The 21509-nt window shown below is 36.8% G+C and overlaps 1 protein-coding gene across 6 annotated transcripts in view; it reads left to right on the top strand.

Moving 5' to 3' along the window:
• Positions 1–21076, top strand: part of AHI1 (Abelson helper integration site 1) — an 85743-nt gene extending 64667 nt beyond the window's left edge. For all 6 annotated transcript variants that reach the window (XM_077175352.1, XM_054629719.2, XM_077175355.1 and 3 more), the window contains 5 exons: positions 2177–2242; positions 4572–4734; positions 6137–6237; positions 16409–16488; positions 19916–21076. In XM_077175352.1, coding sequence (XP_077031467.1) covers positions 2177–2242; positions 4572–4734; positions 6137–6237; positions 16409–16488; positions 19916–20153 — 648 coding nt within the window. In that variant the 3' untranslated portion in view covers positions 20154–21076. The remainder of the gene's footprint in view (positions 1–2176; positions 2243–4571; positions 4735–6136; positions 6238–16408; positions 16489–19915) is intronic.
• The last annotated feature ends 433 nt before the right edge of the window (positions 21077–21509 follow it).

Below are 21509 nucleotides of genomic sequence, written 5' to 3'. Positions count from 1 at the left end.
AAGCTATAGCCCCACATCTGTTCCAGTGCAAGAAAAGGATTAGCTAGTTTCCATCCTGCAGGAAAAAAAGGAGGCATTAATATTGTATTAAGAATGATGTATTCATACCATTCAATATGCCTGTTGCTTTTTTCAAAATCCTGAAAATGTGCCCTAATCGTGTGACCCAGCATTTAAAAAACGATATTTCTAAGCTGAAAGGGCACTAGTTTTTGTTGGATGTTCCTTGTGGTGTACCTGGTACTTGGCACTACTGGAGGATGGCAGGGCCCAGCAGAGGCAGCCTTGCAGTTGCTGTGTGTGTGGTAGCAGCCATGGCAATTGCCCTTGACAGCTGGAGGTAGAGGTGTGTGCAGCCAGTGACGTACCCAGAGCACCTCTTCAGGAGGCACCTCTTTGCATTGTTGTTGCCTTAAAAGTTCAAGGCAGTGTCTGAGAACATTCAGCATAGTCTCAGGGTGACTCATAGATGTTAGCTTGTTATTTCCACACAGCTTGCTCTCTTCAAGCTGTTCTCCAGTGTTTGAGAGCCACATAAATACTTTATTAAAAAATGAGAGAGAGACAGATTGAGACACAATAATGGGGCAATATGAGTACCCGAGCTAGATACCTAAATAATACTGCTAATAATTCTGATGAATCATTTTTGAGCAACAGGAGGCACTCCCATCCCACAGGCTAAGCACATTGCCTGCACAGTTCTCTTAACCTTGAAAATGAGAATTAACTGAAACCTGTACAACAGTGCTGACTACTAATAGACCACTGAACAAGCAGTGTACTCTGAACTGCAGCTCCACCAGTCTTTGTTCAAAATTTGTTTATCAAATCAGGCAGTTACACTTTTTTTTTTTTCCTTCTGTGCATGTACATAATTATTCAGAACTCTTTAGGTGGTAGGCTTAGATGTTCTGGTAGATGATGAGAGCTGAGTGCAACTGCTTTTGTACTGAGTTCATCTGTAACTGCTGTGTGTGTCTGTAACTAGTGTGGCAGTACCAAAACAATCTGGAGACTGGATGGAGTTCAGGATAGTCAGTGATTTCTTTCCCATATGGGATAAGCCCAGCTAAATTATGGAAACCACATTGAGGGCAAGAATCCATTCTCAGGAATGGCATTTATTCTACTGAGGATTTGCAAGGATTTTCTCTGTAATTTGTAATGATGTTCCTTGGACCACCTTAATAAAAAAATTTTAAAAAACTACAAACACTGAAAATAAAAAGAACAATGCATTATAGATAGATTTTTTAAAAGCAGAAGAAGAGAAAGAAGTTCATGCAAAAGATATATGTAGGAGTGGCTGTAAAATATGAAAGAGATAAAGTATGTTGGATTAAAATTTTCAGATTTAAATGGTTATAATGCAATATATCTGTTAGAGGTGGAAATGTTTACTTCACAAAGCACACATTTACCACTTCTAAAATATTTTAATTGCTGTGTAATATTCTATACTGTATGGTAGTGTGTATACTGTGATGCACACGAAACAAAGGGGAAATTGGTTTCCCCTTTGTTTAGAAGACCATTGAAAAAAAATTAAGTAACACCAGCAAAGGATTTCCACCTCTTCCTTTTTTTCCCCTAGTCTGTTGCTCCTCTGCTAATTTTCATAATTTTTCTACTCTAAATCTTTTAGCTTAAGCATTCGATTATTTTACAGAAATCAAATTGTTTTAAGGTACAGGCTATCCTCATTATTGCAATATATACCTACTATTCTTTTGAATTCATTGAAAGTCTGAAGAGCAAGTGGTGAGGATAGAACAATTAGAATTAAAGTACTGTTAATAAGACCAACCTAAAATTCTCCATTATATGGAAGTGACATTTTTGCATACTGGTTCAGAGGTAAAGTCCACTGCAACAACTTCTTAAATATCTGCTGTAGTGTTTGCAATGCAAACAAGCTTGGACTGCACAGTCTTCAGTCCAGTTGTGTCTTTAGTGCAGTGTACATACTTGAAAAATTTAATATCTTTTTCTAAACATCTACCAGCCAATAGCCAATATTACTCAGTTTTGCTTAACATCACTACTGCTTTTTCATTTTTGAAAAAAGCATTTTGTTGTAGATAATTCTTACTGTCTTACAGGAAAAATGAAAATGCAATCATAGTTTAGCAAAATGCTTCATATTAAAATTTAAAACAACTTATTCTTCTAGAGTGAGGACAGTCTGGCTGCACTGGGAGTGGGAGGAGGAAACAGTTGTCCACCCGGGCAAGAGACAGTAAGTATTATGTAATTTTTTGCAATATCTTTTGTACCTGTTATATTGTATCTGCTTTCAAAAGCATGTCTTTCTTTTAGCATGATCCTGAGGACATTTTTTTTTCTACTGTAGATTTTTTAATTCTTACAAAGATGTTCATAACTATATTACTACATTACTTCTGGGTTAATCAGTCTTGAAAAACAATATAATAAAATTTTGTTGAATATAGATTTTTTTTTTTACTTTTTGCTTGGACATTGACCCAAATAGAACTTGACAAATCTTTAAATTTGTCCAGAAATTTAAAGAAAGAAGTCCAGAAAAAAGACCACTGCTTTAGGTATAATTGTTTGTGGTATAAATTCTTCTTTGGTTCTGAGGTGCATTTCTTATATCCTGTTATGGTCATTTTTCTGATCATATTTTGACAGAGAATATAATGGCAATTCCACATTTTATTTCAATTGCCAGGCTTACTAAGCCAGTTGTATTATAGGACACATTGGTATATTAATTTCTTATTTCTGAGAGACAGACTTGATTGGTTTGAACTGTTTGTGGCAGTTTCCACGTGACTGAATTTTTGTAATTTTTTTAAAAAAAAATACAGCATTTGCACCAGAAGTATCTTGCAGAAGACCCAGCAAAAAAAAGTAGTTCTTGCTCTGCCTTTCATTGTTTTTCATGCTGCCAAGTAATTAGTGTTGCATTCCTACATTCCATTTTGAGTTTTGGGTTTTGGGTTTTTTTACCTTAAGTGACCTCATGGTTTTCATGAGGTTGTCACTTAACTGAAGTGGGAACTGTTAGAGCACCTCTTACTGGACATGGTCATGGTGCTCATTAGTGTGGTTTAGCTTGGTTCTGTTCTACAGTTCATATTTCTGCCAATATCACTTGAAATTACTGTTAGCTTTCCTAATGCAGGGAGGAGAGTTATGATAAAACACATTCCATGGTTTAGCTTCTTTATGTAAATTCAGGACTACTGAATGCATATTTAGGTAAATTTCCAGTCTACTGAAAACTATGCTGATACTAATTCTTTAGTGCTGACCAGCTCACAAATTGCCACATAAAATTTACAATGGTAGAATCACTTCCATCTTTTCCCATTCATAACTGATTTAATCTCTTTAATTGGTGACATGGAATTATGGAAATACAAGTGACATTGGCTATATTTCTACACACGCAACTCACAGGTGATCCTGCTCAATGCAGAAATACAAGTATAAATAGCACTGTGGAATTCAGCAGTCTTAACTCAGCAGTCATTACTCTGCATGCATGAGTAATAAAAAAATAAGGGCTTTTTCCTGTCTGTATCATCATAACTTTGCTGTCTCCTTCAATCCCATTACCCCTCCTATTACTCCTAATGATCCCTGTTTCTGACCTCTACTTACAGTTTATTAGAGGAATATGAGGTGAAGATTGTAGGTAGGGAAGCAGCATTCTGTGTGTAAAATAGGTCATAATTTTGCTCTTCACTTACGATGAGGGAAGTGAGCAATTCCGTTATTCTTTCAGTTCATTTGTTTTCCTTTCATGCTTCTCTGCTCAGAGTTTACTAGGACATATTTTTGTTCATAAGGCATAGGAAATAAATAAGACATTGTACTTGATATTTTCATATTCAGGGTAGAAAGCAGGCTTCTAGTAGTTTATTATATGTAGTATCTATGGTCCTGATGACTGTTAGTACTTTTTTTCATAAAAGTATAGCTGCACTGAATTTCACTGTCAAATAGATTTATTATGTGAAATGGAATATAAATGTATTTTTTGCAGATATTTATAAAATTGTATATCCAAATGCTTATTGCTAAACAAAACAAATGAAAAATAGAAAAGAGAAAAGAAAAAAGAAAAAATGGAGTGATCAAAGCAAAACTTTGCAATGTCTTTTTGTATTAAATTTTTCCTTGGATAAAGCTGTCATACTGTTGAAGTATTTATTCAAACACATATGCTTCATGAGCACACAGAGAATGGGATCTGAAGGTGGTGTAACAATTCTGAGAAAGTGACTGTATGAAGTTTTTTTTTCCCTTTTGCTTCACAAGCAAATTGCTTATAAAACTAACAGCTGCTGTTTTGAAGCTAATCTTAGTGAATTGAATGTTCTTAACCATTTCTGCAATCCCACAGTCCTTTATCTTGCCTCTCCTGCTGCTTTCCCACCACCCCTGATCCCATTAGCAAAACTTGAGGCAGCCTCAGCTTTTACCAAAGTGCAGCTTTGGTTTCAGCTGCTTTTCTGCAAGAGGAAGTGGATGTTGCGCTTTTTTCTCTGTGGCATGGTTGTGATAAAGCTGTGGTGTTCTTATCTCTCTTTTAGGTAGTGGCTCTTTATGACTACACAGCGCATCGATCAGATGAGCTAACCATCCATCGCAGTGACATTATCCAAGTGTTATACAAAGATAATGATAACTGGTGGTTTGGCAGCCTAGCAAATGGACAGCAAGGCTATTTTCCAGCTAATTATGTGGCTGGTGAAAGTAAGTTTACTGCTGTCTTCCTGGTATACCGGTGTGGGTTTAACTGATGCTCCAAGATTTTACCGTGCTGTTCTGCTTATTGTTCCGAAGATAGGAATTTATGTAGTACACACGTGGCATAATGATGACTTATTGTGGTGCAAAAATTGTATTAAGTTAGCTAACCATTGCACTTTCAGCTTATGGAATAAGTCAGCTTATTACTGACTTAATTATCTGTCAGCTGGATTGATCCCTTGTCTCCTCTAACACAGAGCCACCTCTTTCAGGCCCCAGCTTGGCAATGTTTTAGGACACATCAGAACATTTTGCAAACGTCTTGGGGTTTTTTCTTAGGCAATTTCCATTAAATCTAGCTTTTGTACAAACTCTTAATTTTCCTCCTGCTCTAATGGAGAATGTTCAGTTCCCAAATATCTGGATTTCAGTATGAAGTTTTAAAAGAACAGTAATGGTTAAATCTCACATTTGAGCATTGAAGTTGCTACCAGGGTGCTTTTCATTAAAACAGTTTTGATTAAACTGATACAGACAAACCTAGATGAATTTGAACAAATAATATAGGAAGCATCCTACTTAGTCCACTGCTGTAAAGATGCTCATTGTGCTGGTGTAAATATTCAGCTTGTGGACACAGCTTGTGGTTGCACACTACAAGAAATTCATTTGCCTTCCTAAACTATCAAACTATCAGTTATACTGGTATTTAGAAATCTTTTAACCCAACATTTCTCAAGATGGTTTTCCCCATTTTTTAGTTCCTCCCTATGTCTTTAAAGTGAAATCTAGTATTTAAGCCTCTTTCCTAAAAAACACTTGCACATAACACAGTGCTCACTTGATGGGGTCAATTAAAGTTAGATTTACTATGCCCTTCCCTATTGTTTTCTCCTTGTACATCCTGTGCACTTTGCCCTGCCTTTCCTCCTTGTTAGATAACCCAGAGAGAAGCGTGAAGGAAGAGTCTTCAGTGAGGGCCTTTAAAAAGTGTTCTGAAAAACAAAGAAAGACAAAACCTAAACAAAATATTTGAGGCAGCTGTACAATTGTGAAAAAAAATCTCTGGTAAATAATTAGCTATTGCAGTTGATGATCATCTTATTGAATCAAAAGAAATATGTAAGATACTTTTGTTAAGTATCCACTGCTTCTTAACAGTATGGACTTTGTTCTTAGGTAAATGTTTGAATTGTTTTCTACAGTAACCAATATATACATCACATTTAAATCTAAACTTGCTAGTATAAATAAAGGTTTAAGGGATAAATTCTCATACATTTGCCTTCAGACATTTTTCACCTGGTTTTGTTCACATCCTGGTTTTGGCTAGATTGTAATGTCATGGTGGTTCACAAATTCTTTCATAGCTCTAATAATGGAGAATTATGGTTCCTCTTTTCAGAAGAATATGAAGAACAACCTTCAGGATTAATACCAGATTCTGCTCCTCTCCTACCAGAAGGACCAACAGAAGCAGAGGAAGGTTTTCTGACACAAGATAAGGTAATAATTTGAGAAGTAAGGATTCTGTAACTAGAGGTAGGTTGTATTTTGTGTGCCATATAGACTGTATTAATTTTTGATCTTTTATGTAAAAAATTCTTATGTGTAGATCTCATTCCAGGCAAGTAGGTGTACTTCCAATAGTAGTTTAATATTTATCTTGTGTGGAATCAGCTGTTCCATTGTGTGGCAATTAAATATCCTGCTTACTTCCACTGTTCTAATGGGTGGCAAATCTCCCATTGACTCCAGATTTACAGAGGTTATGTGTGCATAAGCATTCCTCTTTCTGTGATTTTGGTTAGTCAGAATATACAATATGTACAGAAGAAAAAGAAACAGGACCTGGGTTTTAGTCCAGGAAAAGAAATGGACATTTGATTTTTATGGACTGGGCTTTTTTTTCCCTGAATTTTAGAGATTCCACTATATGCAAAGCAGGCCAATTAACTCTCTCTTCTTCAGAGGATTAGAAACTTTTCATGCTTATGTTTCCCTTCTGTGAAATAAAACTAATGATTGTCGTAAAACATGGGATATCTTCTAAGAAAAAAAGTAATTAAAAATTAGTTCACCAACTGTTAGAATTTAAGAAATTTTTATATCAAAATGTTTGTGTCCTTAATAAGTGTACTTTCCACAACTTTCATTTTCATTTACTGAGATGGTACTAACACAACTACTTTAAAAGTATTGCTCAGATTTCTTTCAAATTATTTGAACATGTACTTTCCTAAAATTGAATCTAATATTTTGTATCTGATTTGCAAGACTCCAAGCATATTCGGTGTTGCTTAGTTACGACTTTTGGGGACTTCTCAAATGATTCATCTAATCTTTGCTCCATGGTGTATACAATCATAGAATTATTTAGGCTGGAAAAGGCATTGCAGTGTTCAAGGTTAAAACACTCAAGACTATTTCTGTTGACCTTTTTTGTGCAGCTTCTGTTTTTAGTAGGTGAATATAGAGATAGCATTTAAGAAATTATTGAGATTACTCACTTGGCAATCTTGTTGAAGCTGGCTGTCTTCTTGGAGCCAGCTGCTATAAATGGAATTACTTGGTGTTTTGTTCCTAACTATACTTGAAAAATCACTAGTAGTAGTAGCAATTAATCTGAAGTATCCTTTACATCTCTGTACCTGAGAAATTCCTAGGCAAACCATTGTCCAGGAAATGCAAGGGTGCTCTACTTCCAGATACTTCTGTAAAGGTAGACTGGAATTAGAAGAGAGAGAGAAGCGTTGTTATACCTATTTTTATTAGACTTGGTCATTGTTATCCATATATGTTTTTCTGTTTTAATCTGGTAGGAATTTAGTCAATTTACTGTATCACAATACTTTTATGTACACCAGCTACTGTTACTAACATTTGCAACCCATATTTGTTATTCAGCTTTGTGAGAAGCAACATTTGATTAGTTTCAATTGCTTAGAATTTCTCAAGTGTCTATGGCTGACATATTTTTCTAACACTAGTTTTTTTATTACTGGTAGTACTTGTTTTAATAATGCTGAGTTTTAATATTATTTAATTAAAATGCTCTTAAATTGAATTCTGCTTGTACCTTGAGTTAAATTAACTACATATTTAATAATTAGTTGGAATTTTGTAGTAGTCTACAAGAAAGACATAATGAATCAAATGTACAGTATCAGTCCAAAACCAAGCAAATACATTGCTTTTACCTTGCACAGCAGCCAATGGTAGTACAAAATCATACAGAGTCTAGAGGGAAATTGTGAAACAGGTCCTAGAAAAAATGATATAAGGGAATATACATATGAGATTAAACTAGCAAAGAATGAACACTGGAGAGGGCATACAAGGTAATACCCGATGTGAAGTCAATGCACTCTTCTTTCTTTCACTTTTCTTTCCTTCTGCTGTTAAACAAGATCAGGGAGCATTAAGCTGGAATGGAACACATCTACTATTGGTAGAAGGAAATTTTTGTTTATGCCATGCTTAGTTGCCCTGCTGAACTCAACTCCTACAAGACACTTAAATGTGTGTGCTTAGGGATTAATTGCTTTAATAACACATTTTAGGCTGAGGAAATGGCTGAGATTTCAAAAGCATTGGAATGACTGGGAAAAACGATTTGGTGGATTTTTTTTAAATTTCAAGTCACATCAACACTGTATAAACCATCAAGAGGATAGTGACTTTAACCAATGATGAATCAAATCTCTGTAATACTTGCGATGCCTTGAAATGTAATAGGTTTACAAAAGCTGCAGAATTCTGCACGGAAGAAACAACTTCTCATTCAGCTGTTTGCCAGAATGAATGAAAGTTTTACAGGGCTTTGGCTTTAGGCAATACCAGAGACTTCTGAGACAAAACTGCTAAGATGACCACTGAGGGGGCTCATCAGTTATGGCAGTTCCTGTCTTGCAGCAGTGACACAGCAACTTTTCTTCCTAATCCTTTCACTTTTTTTCAGTATAAGACCTGATGAAGGGAAATGCCAATTTCCTTTATATGGGAGATAAGAAAAATTTAGTAAAACCCTGCATTTTGTTGGGGTTTTGTTTGGTTTGGGATTTTTTTTTTCCTTGCTTTGGCAGAAAAGCTTTTATTTTTTTAATCCAAAAATATTTATTGAGTAATTAGGTTGTTGCTTAAGTTGTTGACACAAGCAGTAAAATATAAATTAATATTTTAGTTGGGTTTTTTTTGGACACAAGCATGTTTTCCCAAATACTTAGTTATACCTAGGTCTGCTATATCTATTGTTCTTTCTGGGTTTTTTTGAGGATTACTCAAATGTTTAACACTGTTAAGACTGCAAAACAGTTACTGTGAAAATCATCCTAGCAATTACTTGTGAGATTTTGGTACTGTTCAAGACTAAATAAGGCACTTAAAATATTGACTATGACTATGGTTTTAACTACTGAGAATACGTGATAGTCTAATTAAGAATAGTTTTAAAACTGCAGATATTACAAATGCATATCTAGCTAATCGTCAGGGCTTTATGAGTGAATAAAGTGGAATTATTAACATTAGAAGAGGGTGTAATACTTAAGATCCAATATTAAGCTTTGCAAATAATTTCTAGAAAAGCTTTAGTTCAAAGAACTTTCTTTCAAAATACTTTCTACCATCAGTTTTGCATTCATAACAATAATTTTATGCAAACCTTGTTTTCCTGCCTTAGGAGTTACTTAACTCCTGAGCCACAAAATTAGGTCATAATCATCTTTAATTACAACATGCATGTAAACTGCCAATTGAAATTTCATGGAGTGAAGTTCTCACTGCACTGATGAAGAATTCCAAGAAATAGAGATGGATTTATCAACTGGCTGCTCCAGTTAATGTCTTGTTTTTGGGTTCCTTAAGATGAAGGTGGAAAGGACAGCAATTCAGATAGGGTTCTATTAGAAACCATAGTGTGGGTTTTGCAAAATTTTGGCCAATGAGAAACATTTCAAAGTCTATGGAGTATCTTTTTTTTTTTTCCCAGAAGTTTTCTGCTGGCTATAAGATTTTGTGAACATGTTTTATAATTCAATGGCCTGCCACTCACTACATGAAATACATGTAGCTGGATTCTGAATATTAAATATGCAATGCCATGTTACATGAGAATAGTAGGAAGTAGTAATAGACAAAATAGTAAATTCAAAGCTTCCATTAAAAGTGTAATAAAGTATTTTTTCTGGTATATTTATCTTTGGAAAATGATGTGAAGATGTAAATAGAAAAAAAAGAAAAGGCTTACTGGCAAGAACCACATTATTATTGCACGATTTGAATAATCTACCCAAAGGTCATCAAAACTTGATTCCATGTACATTTAAACAAAGTTAGGGATTATCACTGTTCACATAAATAATTCATGGTCTCACTCTTCTTCCCCTAGAGGAGGTCCTTGCCAGACTTTGTGAATACTTAGCCCAGTGTGTCTGAAACTAAACTGCCAAGCAATTGATGCTTTTCCCCTGGGCTTGAGCTGTTTACATGAAGGTGATTTTGTGGACTTAAAATTTATTTATTGAATCTGAAAATTTAGAAAGTATGAAAAGCTTGTTCCATATTTCAAAAATAATAGCTAGAAGTTTTTCTGTTAGTTTCATAAACACTTTTATTGTTTGTATTGTTTCTATTTTCTCCATTAAGGTTACCTTTCTTCAGGTAACTGAGGAACACTTCAGAGACTGATTATCTTTTAGGAAGAGGAGGGGGAAATAGGAAGATGTGATTATGCTAATGAGGGAAATAGTAAGGAATTAATACAATGAAACTCTCGCAGTGAGTAGAGCTGAAGACTTTTGACGCATCATGAAGTCTGTTCATTTTCAAGGTTCAGGGAGATAGCAGAAAAAAAGTGATTTTCAATTGAAGTACAATGTATTGTAGTGAAGTTCATAATTCTGGGCTTCATTCCTAGCTAATATGATTACAGATCTCTCTTTCTGCAGGTATTGACATCTGGTCTGAAAGAAACTGCTTTTCTAGAATCAATCTGCAAAGCTACTGTGTAGTCTTCCACATATATTGTTTAATGGCATTATAAAATAGATATTTCTTTATAAATCCTATTTTTGAAGTAGTAATTACTTTGGTTATTCTTTAAGAAATCATTCATCTGAAGGAAAAGTTGCTGTGGCACCATCTATAAGGAATGGGCCATTTTTTAAATCTTTACCCAATATTAACATATTTTAGCTTTTGAGTTCTTTAGTTTCCTATTTCTTAGTACCCTGTTTTTCCTTTAAAATGTAATTTGTACTGTTTGAGATAGAATTATAGAATGTGAAGGGGTTGGAATGGACCCTAAGGATCATCCAGTCCCAACCCCCTCTGTCATGGGCATGGACACCTCCCACTAGACCAAGTTGCTCAAGGCTTTATCTGACCTGGCTTTGAACACTTGCAGGGTTGGGGCATCCACAGCTTTTTTGGGCAACCTGTTCCAGTGTTTCTCCACCCTCACAGTAAAAAATTTCTTCCTAATACGTAACCTAAACTTCCCCTCTCTCCATGTATACCCACTATTCCTTGTCCTGTCTTTACAGGCTGTTGTGGGGGCCCGTTCAGTGCCCCCACTGAGGCTTTCCCAATCCACACAGCACGCTCTTGCTCCCGCTTCCTTCCCCCTTTCCACTGCACCAGAATGAAGCTGAGAATTGGAGGCACAAAAGGTGAAGATCATGGGTTGCGATAAGAAGAATTTACTGTAAACAGCAGTGAGATAAGAAAATGAACAGTAACATCAGCAATGTTAATAACAAAAGTGTACAAAAGAAAGAGTGATTCACATCCAAAGATGCTCTCTGTGGAGCCTGCTACAATAAATTAGTGCCAGATGGCTTCTCCTCACCAAGTTTCAGACTGGAAGGAACAGCCTTCTCCAAGAGAGTCCTTTTTCCCCCACACCTGGCAATGATATGAGGTCTTATCACATCTAGGTCCTGGCTGTGCCCCTCTCAGCTATTGCACAAAATTTAACCCTGCCCTGGCTGAAATCAGGACACAGAAAAAGAGTCCCTCTCCAGGTTCTCTGTAGGCCTTGAGACACTGAAAGGTTATGAGGTCTCCACACATTCTCCACACTACCTTCTTTTCTCCTGGCTGAACAGCCCAAACTTTCTCAGGCTGTCTTTGTAGTGATGGTGCTCCAGTTCTCTAATCAACTTTGTAACCTTCCTCTGGACTTACTCCACCAGTTCCATGTCCAGAACTGGGCACAGCACTCCAGGTGGGGTCTCACAAGAGCAGGGTAGAGAATCCAGATCACCTCCTGTGACCTGCTGACCACACTCCTTTGGATACAGCCCAGGATTTGTTTGGCCTTCTGGGCTGTGAGCGCACATGGCTGGCTCATGTTGAGTTTGTCATCAGGCATCGCCCCCAAATCCTTCTGCACAAGGCTGCGCTCAGTCACTTCTCTGCCCAGCCTGTAGGTGTTTCTGGGATTGCCACAACCCAGGTATAGGGCTTTGTACTTTGTTGAACTTCATGAGGTTTGCATAGAGCCAGCTCTCAAGGTGCCTCTGGATGGCATCCCTTCCCTCCAGCATATCAGCTGCATGTGCAAGTTGAATTACTGTCTCTTATGAATGTGTGGTGCTACTTTGTTTGTAAGCTGCTAGCTATGTGTTCTGTCTCAAAAATACTTACACCTGTGACTATAGTACTACTTGAGTCATTGAAGGAGAAGGTTTATGAGCAAATCAATACCTGTTGGGGGAAAAAAGAGAAGGAGGAACTTCGTGCATAGATGTTTACTGTAGGTGACCAGTCTGTTTAAAGATAGGAAGAATCAGGCTGAGCCACTGAGTTGGTCAAGCAGAACCAAAAATGCTGTTAAGTGATGCATATCTCAGGAGCAACCTGAACTTCTCCCTTACCCATTTTTCTCCTTGGGTCCTCTTAGGCCCTTGCTGAAGAGAATTGAACTTTTTAATGCAAATGTTAATGCAAAGCTGTGAATATAAATTCCCATAAAAATTCCCAGAGGCCAGATTGTTAAGACTGAAAACAGGTGTTCTAAACCATACCGCTTCAATCTGAAGGATCTTGTCTCCACTCTTCCTCCTCCTCCTTTTGTTGTCCCTCAAAAACTCATGTAGTAGATTTGATTTCTGAGATGCAGTATTTGTTGGCGTTAAGCCATGACTACTGAAAACTCTGGTTTTCACCCAACAGACTTTTCCTTTTATGCAAAAAAAAGAAATTCATGCCAATGTCTGTCTTGTATACTGAGCCATGGTTCTTCTAGATTCTCACAAGTAAGTTAATACTGTTAGATATAAGGGCCAGAATATTGTCAGTCTTATTTACAAAGGCTTGTGCTTTAAAAACACTAAAGGGGGGGGAAAGTAATTGTAAGTTAATTGCATTTTAAATAGGAAGGTCACGGCAAAAGAAATATATGTAATTCTGGTAGCAAAGGTCTCTGCCAGTTGTTCATTTAATGGGGAAATGTGGGGATGGATGCATAATAGCAGGGAAGAAAATGATGGGTGAGGTGTGGTGTCACATTTCTCCTGAACTTGACTTGTTAGAACAGTTTTGACAGCAGGCATTGGCATAGTTTTGGGTAGTTAAATACGTGGCTGTGAATCTTTTATCCACGGACTGCATCATAGAAAACAAGATACAGGATTAGTACTGAGTGTAGCGTCCTAAAGGCGAGCATGAAAAGGCACAGAGACATGTTCATTCTTGCCATCTGTGATCCAATGAGTTTTTAATTAGATGAAGTTCTGTAGAAACTGCTTCTATGGGAGAGTTCCTCTGTAGGCTGTAGAGCAAATTCATTTACTGCCATGGCTTGAGTCATCTGAATAGATTCCCTGCTGCACCACTCTATTCTGTCCATCTACCTCCTAGTCTGCCAGAGAATCTCTGCAGACCAATCTTAGGGACAGCTCTGCACAGCCTAGAGGAAAGCACCACCAAAAACATAGATTTGGGATGGGACTATGTCCTTAGTATTTCCTTTAGATGCCCTCTGCTTCAGGTTCTTTTAGAAAGTGTGTTCTGAAATACCTGATTGCTCCCACAAGTTGCAGAGGAAGGATTTAGTGCTTGATTTACTGCTGTGGATTCTATAGCAGAGATCAGGAACTTGATATGCTTTTGTGTATTTTACCTTTATTTATATTGCTTTGGTTGCTTCTTATGTAGCAGCAAGAGAGAATGTTAAGTATGAAATGAAAGAGCTGTAAAGCAAGCAAGCCCTTTAGAAAAGGAAAATACGTACTTTTTTACAAATTTCACTTCTATGATCTTAAAGCAAAAAAACCCTTTGGAAAAGCCAAGCTTCTACAATTGACATGAACTAATGTTCTCTTCTTCTGGTGGGCTATATCTCACAAATGGGGGGAGAATTAGAGCATGGCAACAAAATTGAACACCATTAGTGACACTGTACAAATAAGCTCATTTTTTGTACATTTTTTGTTCAGCATTTGTTCTTGTGAACAGAAAAATATTCAGAAGTGTCTGAAACATTAGGATGTTTTTCTTTAAAGCAAACACTGCCCTAATAATGCTATATTAATATTTAAGCTCTGTGATCTGGAGGAGTGTCTGGCTCACACCATGCCTGTTCAAGCACCAGCTTTACTGCATCTTAGTACAGAGGCAGTGACAACAGTGCAGAGCTCTTTGGAGCTTCCTGGGAGATCTGCCCATGCATAACAAGTGGTTGAGAGGTTTAGAAATGGACAAAGATGAGATCAACAGCCTCCTCAGCTCCTCCATATTCCAGCCTTCCCTGGTTTGCTCCTGACATTGACATGTCCTTAGTGAGTTCCCAATGTGTGTTACCACACATCCTTTGCCAAAGATCCGCGTGTTTTCCCAGCCTCCACTTCTTCCTCCTGATGCTTCATCCCCTTGTTTCACCAGCTCCTGCACTGCCTCCTTGCATCTGCCACTGATCCCCTTGTTTCTTCAGTACTGCTACTTCTTACATCACTAGGATGGGAAAAAAAGGTCAAGGAGTAGACTGAGAGGGACACAAAGGTGTGTGGGACAGACAAAAGGAGGTAGTGGCAGAGATGTCTGGTTGATTCATAAAGATCTAGTAGCTAGTTCCTCCTTTGTTACATGCTTGAAAGTTTGTAGGAACGAAGTAAAAAAACAGTCATAAACAGTACTGTGGAGTGTTGGGAGTCTGTCTCCGCAGACCTAGGAATTCTCATGAGTTGCCATGTGAGATGAACAGCTATCTGAAAGCCTCCAATTGTGTGCTCTTCTTTCCTTGGTACTCATACTAAAAAGCTGTGCTTTAATATAGGAAAGGCTATGTGATGAGTTCTTTTTAAAACAGATCATAAGAATTTTCGGTTAAGCAGCCTAATTTAGTGGATACTTTAAGCTTCTAACTGTAAAACAAGGATAATTTTCTGTGTTCAGGTGTCTGAAAGTATTAAAAATCTTAGTGTTTTTTTTATAAGAGGTCACTCTTCTGTAGCAACACTTCAGGAAATTCTACAGTTCTTTGGAATGGTTCATGTTTGATTATAGTAATTGTATAGTGAGAAGATTCTGTAATATTTGCTCAAAAATGTGGGTAAAATGGTTCAACATCATTCACACAGGATTTTCTGGAAAATATTTTGTTTTCACTGGGAGCAGAATGAACTAATGATTGTATGTATGGCAAGGAACCACAAGGTTATAAATGCTGAAGGAAGTATTAATTACTTGGAGTCATTGCCTTTTCAACGCTCCCTTGTATTTTTCATATCAGTGGTATTATATTTCCTTCTTTTGTGTTTACTTTTACCATTGACTTAGTCTCAAGTTTATTACTGTATTAAGAAGGATTTTGTGTGTGAAGTAGATGATTTTTCTTCCTAGCCCTGCCAGTGCTACATTACTGTATTCTAATAGGCTGACTTTTGTCTAAACTAATCCAGCAATCTGTGTTTTTACAGCAGACTAATTCTAATGACTAATGTTTGAACATGGTTGTTGTGTGCTGTGTAAATCTATGAATTCAGTGAGTCAATGGGAGCTTGATCCTGTTTATTCTAAGTCAGCAGAAAAATAATATTAAACTAATAAAATAATCTGTCCCTGAAGACTCAGGAAGGGCATTCACATTTCCTTATGGGAATTCTTCCATTAGGTTTGAGACCTGTTAGAATTAGGTTTATTTGTTGAGGGAGCAAGTTGTACAGAGACCCTCTAACTACTTTGGAAGTGAGAGAATCTACTTTTCCAGATTTGGGGAATCTTTTTAGCCTTGAACTACAAAGTAACCTGGAGTGATTTGAATTGCTTCTGAATAATGAAACTTGCGGGATTAAAAAATACAGGGTTTTTTGTGAAAACTATGCAATAAGAAGGCTTTATAGCATTCTGCTTTTTTTACTTGTAGAAGCACAAACAACAATTCTTTTAAAGCAATGTGTGTTTTAAGCTGGCTTCAAGCAGATTCATAACCTCTTGTTTCTACACATAGCTGAAAACTGTCTTTTATTTGCAAGCAGCCTTTTTTTTCTGTAGCAGGGCACTGTTTCCTTGTTTGTAACCGCACAGGAGTTAACATTTTATGGCCGATAGACATTCTTTTTCAAACGAGGTATATTCTCTCCTTATTCAGGAAGCTGGTGGGTTTTCTATGCACATGTTGGCCCTGTTGTCTGTCGTCTTTTTACCTTCCTGCTTTTATTGTCTCTTTTTACAGATGTCACCAGTCACCAGTAAGTCAGGGGACCTGAAATTTGCCTCCAAACATGACACAGATAGAGACTCACCTGCAACACAGTAAGCAAGAAATGCTTAAAACAATTTGCAGTGTTATTCCTAAAACTGTTGTTTGAAAACTGAGTAATGTTGGAAGGGTTGATTTTTTTTTTTTCAAGCAAAATAAGAAGTTAACTTTAGGGTGAACAGTGGGAGAGTGCTTCACACCCGAAATAATAGTTCACATCCATATGCACATCCCCAGAAGAGCAAGGACTATAATGTACATGGCAATCAAAACTCAGGGATACAGGGTTGCTCACTGGCATCCCTTAGCTATGTATTAGGATTTATTGCTGCAGACTGAAAGCTATTTTTACACCTTCTAAAAGTTAATTAATGTAGATTCCAAAAGGCTTTCACATTCTAAAAAGATGCCAGCAGCACCTTTGATGATGGCACTTGCATTTCTTAAAAATCGTAGCGCTTTGTTGCGGGAAAGCTGTAAGCAGATAAGATCTCAGCATTTTGAATGGGAGCTTCCACAATATCTTTAGCTTTTGCAACCATTTTTGCTTCAAAAATTGATATCTGAAAATACTCCCATGTTTGCCATTGTACCTGTCACCTAAGCAAAGTTATTTCACTGATCATTTTCCAGACTGATTCCCTCGTCATATAAATAATCTACATTATGCTGTAAATGCAGATACATACCTCATTTGAACCTGCCTTTTCAGGTATGTATCTGCATTTACAGAATTATGTAGATTATTTAGATTATGTAGATTATTAGTAGATACAAAATCTGAATTGTGTATCTCTAACTGTATCTTGATTTGAAAATAAATTGTGAGTGGAAAGTTTAACCTTCAAGCACAATGAGGAGTGAGCTGTGCAACTACACATTGACAGAATTCAGTGTTGAATTTTGGACACAACTATTCTAGTAGTATATACATTAAGGAAGGAAATGCCTTAAAAGCACAGTTACTGTGACGGTTGACACAGTTTGTTAGAAGTCAGTATCAAAAATTTGGGATAACTCAACTCCACTGGTAGGACTTAAGGAAAAAATTATTTTGAGTGACCTCCTTTCCAGAGCATCCACTGAAAAATGTGGGACCACAGATTTAAAATGTGGAATCACAAATAATTTAAGAAGATTCAAAAATTTTGGGTCATACCAAATACACATTTTCATTTTAATGGAAACTAGGGCTATCCTGAGAAGATATCACACCTAAGGAATAGAGCCCAAAAATTACTTCAGTTACATTTCAAAAAGGTGAGAGAAGACACATACGTGCTTGAATCACTGGAATATGCTCCCTCATTCTGAACCATAGGGAGCAGGAGCATCATGGAGATTCCAGTCTGAAATCATGCATGCTCCATGACATAGCACTTCACAGCAGTGACCACACGGACCAGGTTTTTTTCAGAAAAGACTACAAGCTGATGCCTTATTTTGAAGCTAGAAAAGAATCCTCTGACACTGCTGATGCCACTAGTGTGAAAAACTGTCAGTACCTGCCAGGACTCTAGTTTTCTTGGTCACTGCAGTACATGTGTCTTGAAATATCCCTAAAAGTTTACATACATGCAAGTGTTGCCATCCTAACTGGAAAAAGTTTATATTTCAGCATCCAACAGCAATATCAACGTGACTTGAGATCCAGTCCAATCGTACTTAAATAGTTGCTACACCTAAAACATGCTGCTATTTTCCTGTTTTCTCTGAAAATACACTTAAGATTCATGTCACATTGATATATATGATATGAAATTAATTTACTGCATAATTCCTAAGAATCAAGAGGTTGTCAAGTACACACTTGAAGTATGGAGAATTGAAACTTTAATACCTGCACAAGTTGCTAAGCCAAATGAATGTTTACTGGTTTGCTTATTAGAACAGTATCCATATGAAATGTCTGTCTTTTGAGAATTTCTGGGTGGAAAATAAGGTTTTGCAATAGTAAAACAAATTTTATACAAGATGGTAGTAGACCTTTATCTTAGCAAGCAGTTCATGTGTCTTCTGCAAGCTCTAGAAGAAATAGTGAAATTATGCTAAGTGATTTTAATCTAAGTTTTGATACATCATCACATCTGATGTTCAAATAATAAAAAGATGAAAACCGCTTCTCAAAATTAGAGTAGCTTTATATTGGAAATAGCATAGCAACCTACCCTTTGAATAGTAATGATTAGCTGCTACTTGTCAGCACAGCCAGTATGTCCTTAGGTGTGTTCCCATTGTATGGTTTCCTTGAGCTGCACTAGGTAGTGCTCTGCATAAATTTACACAAGACCCAGCTGAACACTGGGTTTGGTACATTGGCACTTACAACACTGGATAATTATGACTCTGTACCCTAGTTTCCTCATACAGCAGTATTTCCTCAAATTGTTCTAGGAATCCTGACACAGAGGTTCTTAGACACTCAAACCTTTTCCTTAGGATGTTCCAGTACTAGAGCTGCAGCAATCCACATATTCATGAGTATACAGTTTAGCATTAAAAAAAGTTCCAACTACAGGCAGATATTCATCAGTTCATTAGCAAGGCTGATGTGTAAACATTTTCATCTATAAAATCTGATATGTTAGGACAGTATCATTAACAGTGCAGCACTTGTAGCACCATTTTTGTGAAAAAGACACACCTTCTTCAGTCTTGATTCATCCCTTTGCTTACGTGTTTCAGCAGCATTAAACAGTTCAGGTCATAAACCAAGACCCTTTTGTGCTAGGCACAATACAAATCTTGAGCAAAGACAGTACCTTCCTTTGAAAGGTCCGTCAACCTAAATACATAACATATTTATAGTTAAAGTTACAACTTCTGCCAAGAGTGGGAATTTGTGATAAAAGTGGTGTAACATCTGCATAATCCCTGCCATCATGTGCAAGACCAGTTAGAGGCATCAACTGGAATACAGGAGCTTGACCAATCCTTTTGGCACTGTATGAAGGCTGATAAGCAGAAATAGACATTAAAGCCATTTCTGACTCTGTCCTTGTTCAGGTATATTAAAATGGAAAAACTAATCTTAGGCACTTTGACTATGTGTCTTATTCTTGTTGCATAAATAAACCAGGAATCTCTATTTAATTGTAAGTATTTTGGTGTCTGAGCTTAGGAAAGTGGAAAAAAAACAAGTGCAATTGCTTTTATGAGAGGAGGAGACTGGTAATTTGTATTTTTTAATTACATCTCTTGTCTGTTGATCAAGATGAGCTGATTTTTAAGATCATGAGCAGTTCTTTTCAAAGCAATGCTATGATAAAAAGTAGACTAGTGGAGTGGTCTCATATTTTGTCTTCATGTTTTTTCTGTCTTTGTTCTGCTGTGGAACAGTAGTTTTTGTAGTTGTTTCAGCATTGTGCTCAAGAGGACAGGCAGACAATTGCTGTAACACATCAGCTGTAGGTGGAAAAAGCTCTAAATTTGGGCTAACTTTGTGTTTCTTTTACTCTTTTTATATCCACCTTCCTCTAGAGGTACAAAGAAAAAGAAAAAAAGGATACAAAGGAATGAGAGAGAAAATCAGCCCAACTTAATGAGCGTCGATACTCCTCTGTCATCAGTTACAACTAATGGTGTTGAAAACGCACCTGCATCCCGTGGGGTGGAATTGAAGAAGAAGAAGAAAAAGGCAGCAAGAGGCTCAAACTTAAGCACGAGTGGAAGGACAAATATTGCCTTTGAGCTGGAGCACCATGACGCAGAGGCGTAATTTATTTCTGAATGCTGGGGCGATGTTCATTACACGCGTTGAAGGCTGCAATTATGATCTCTCTTCCAGGATTAACAACAAACAAATAAATTAAAATACTTAAATATGCAAAATGGTACCAGTTCTGACTTATCAATAGTGCAAACCTGTTTTGGATGACTTTTGCCCTGCCTTCCTTGAACTCAACAGAACTTGAAGGTTCAGCTCCTCACTGGACTGGAAAAGAACTGAAACTGTCAAATACAATGTTTCCTAATTTGATATCTGATTAAACTTAGGCGTTTGTGTAGGCTGTAGATCAATCCATGGCAAGCAAAGAATCAAGTGAAAAAGTGTGATCTAGAGCAAAACATGCCCAATCACTACATAAGTTATTAAAGTAGCATTTTAAAGTGTGCTGTAAGTTAAATAGAAGAGTGTTCAGAATGGTAAAATACCAAAGGAGTGCTGACATTAAGGTGTACCTGAAAACACAAGCTTTCAAAAAATATTTTCCTGACATCAAATACGTGTTTGGACTGCATTTTGCAGCTCTGAAGGGAGTTATGGAGTAACTACCTATGCAACTACACTGTCTTTAGTAGGACTACTTGTTCCTATAAAAATTAATTAGTGTTGCAAATTCCAGGCAGTTTTATTTTTCAAATGAGGTGTGCTGCACATAGTAAAGATTCATTGCAGTTTTGTCAGAGTTCCTGGCTGCTTTGGCAACAGTCATGCCAAATACACTTTCTTCTGTCTGAATGAAATATTTCATATCCAACTGTGTTGTTTGTTTTACTTGTAGTCCTTATTCACTTGTAAGCATCATTACTCTATTTTTTTACTTGAGTATTATTTTTTGAACTTTTACTAATGACTTCACTAATTATCTACGATGTTAAATAATTTATGTTTTATATTAAACAAAACACTTTCTATCAGTTAGTGTTGGTATTTTTTCTGGCTGATGATGTCCAGTTTATTTTTACTCTGCTAGGAAATTCTTTCTCCTCCCCCTCTGAAGCAATAAATAACATAAAATTAGAAAGCCCTTATTTAGTAGACAGGGCACTTGATTCCATTAAAAAAAGAAGTGAAAATAACAATGCTGGGCACTGATGTGTGAAATGCACCCAGATGCAGAGGACTAGTTGCTGTATATTGTAATATCTTCCTTGCACATGTTTTGAAGCCAGAAAAATCTGTAAACTTTTTTCTTTTGAGTAAAGCACAGCAGCAAATCCTCTCTTTTTACCCCACTGGTGGTTGCTATTTGCCAGCAGTCCTAACTTTCCTCTGCCTGGAGTGTGTGCATGGAGCCTTGCCCTAAATGGGGCTTGCGTGTGTGTACTGGAAACTTAGTAATGTCTCTTC

Source organism: Agelaius phoeniceus, chromosome 3 (assembly GCF_051311805.1).
Source record: "Agelaius phoeniceus isolate bAgePho1 chromosome 3, bAgePho1.hap1, whole genome shotgun sequence".
NCBI classification, from domain to species: Eukaryota; Metazoa; Chordata; class Aves; order Passeriformes; family Icteridae; genus Agelaius; species Agelaius phoeniceus.
The sequence above is the reverse complement of the archived record's forward strand: the minus strand, read 5'-3'. Positions and strand labels throughout refer to the sequence as shown.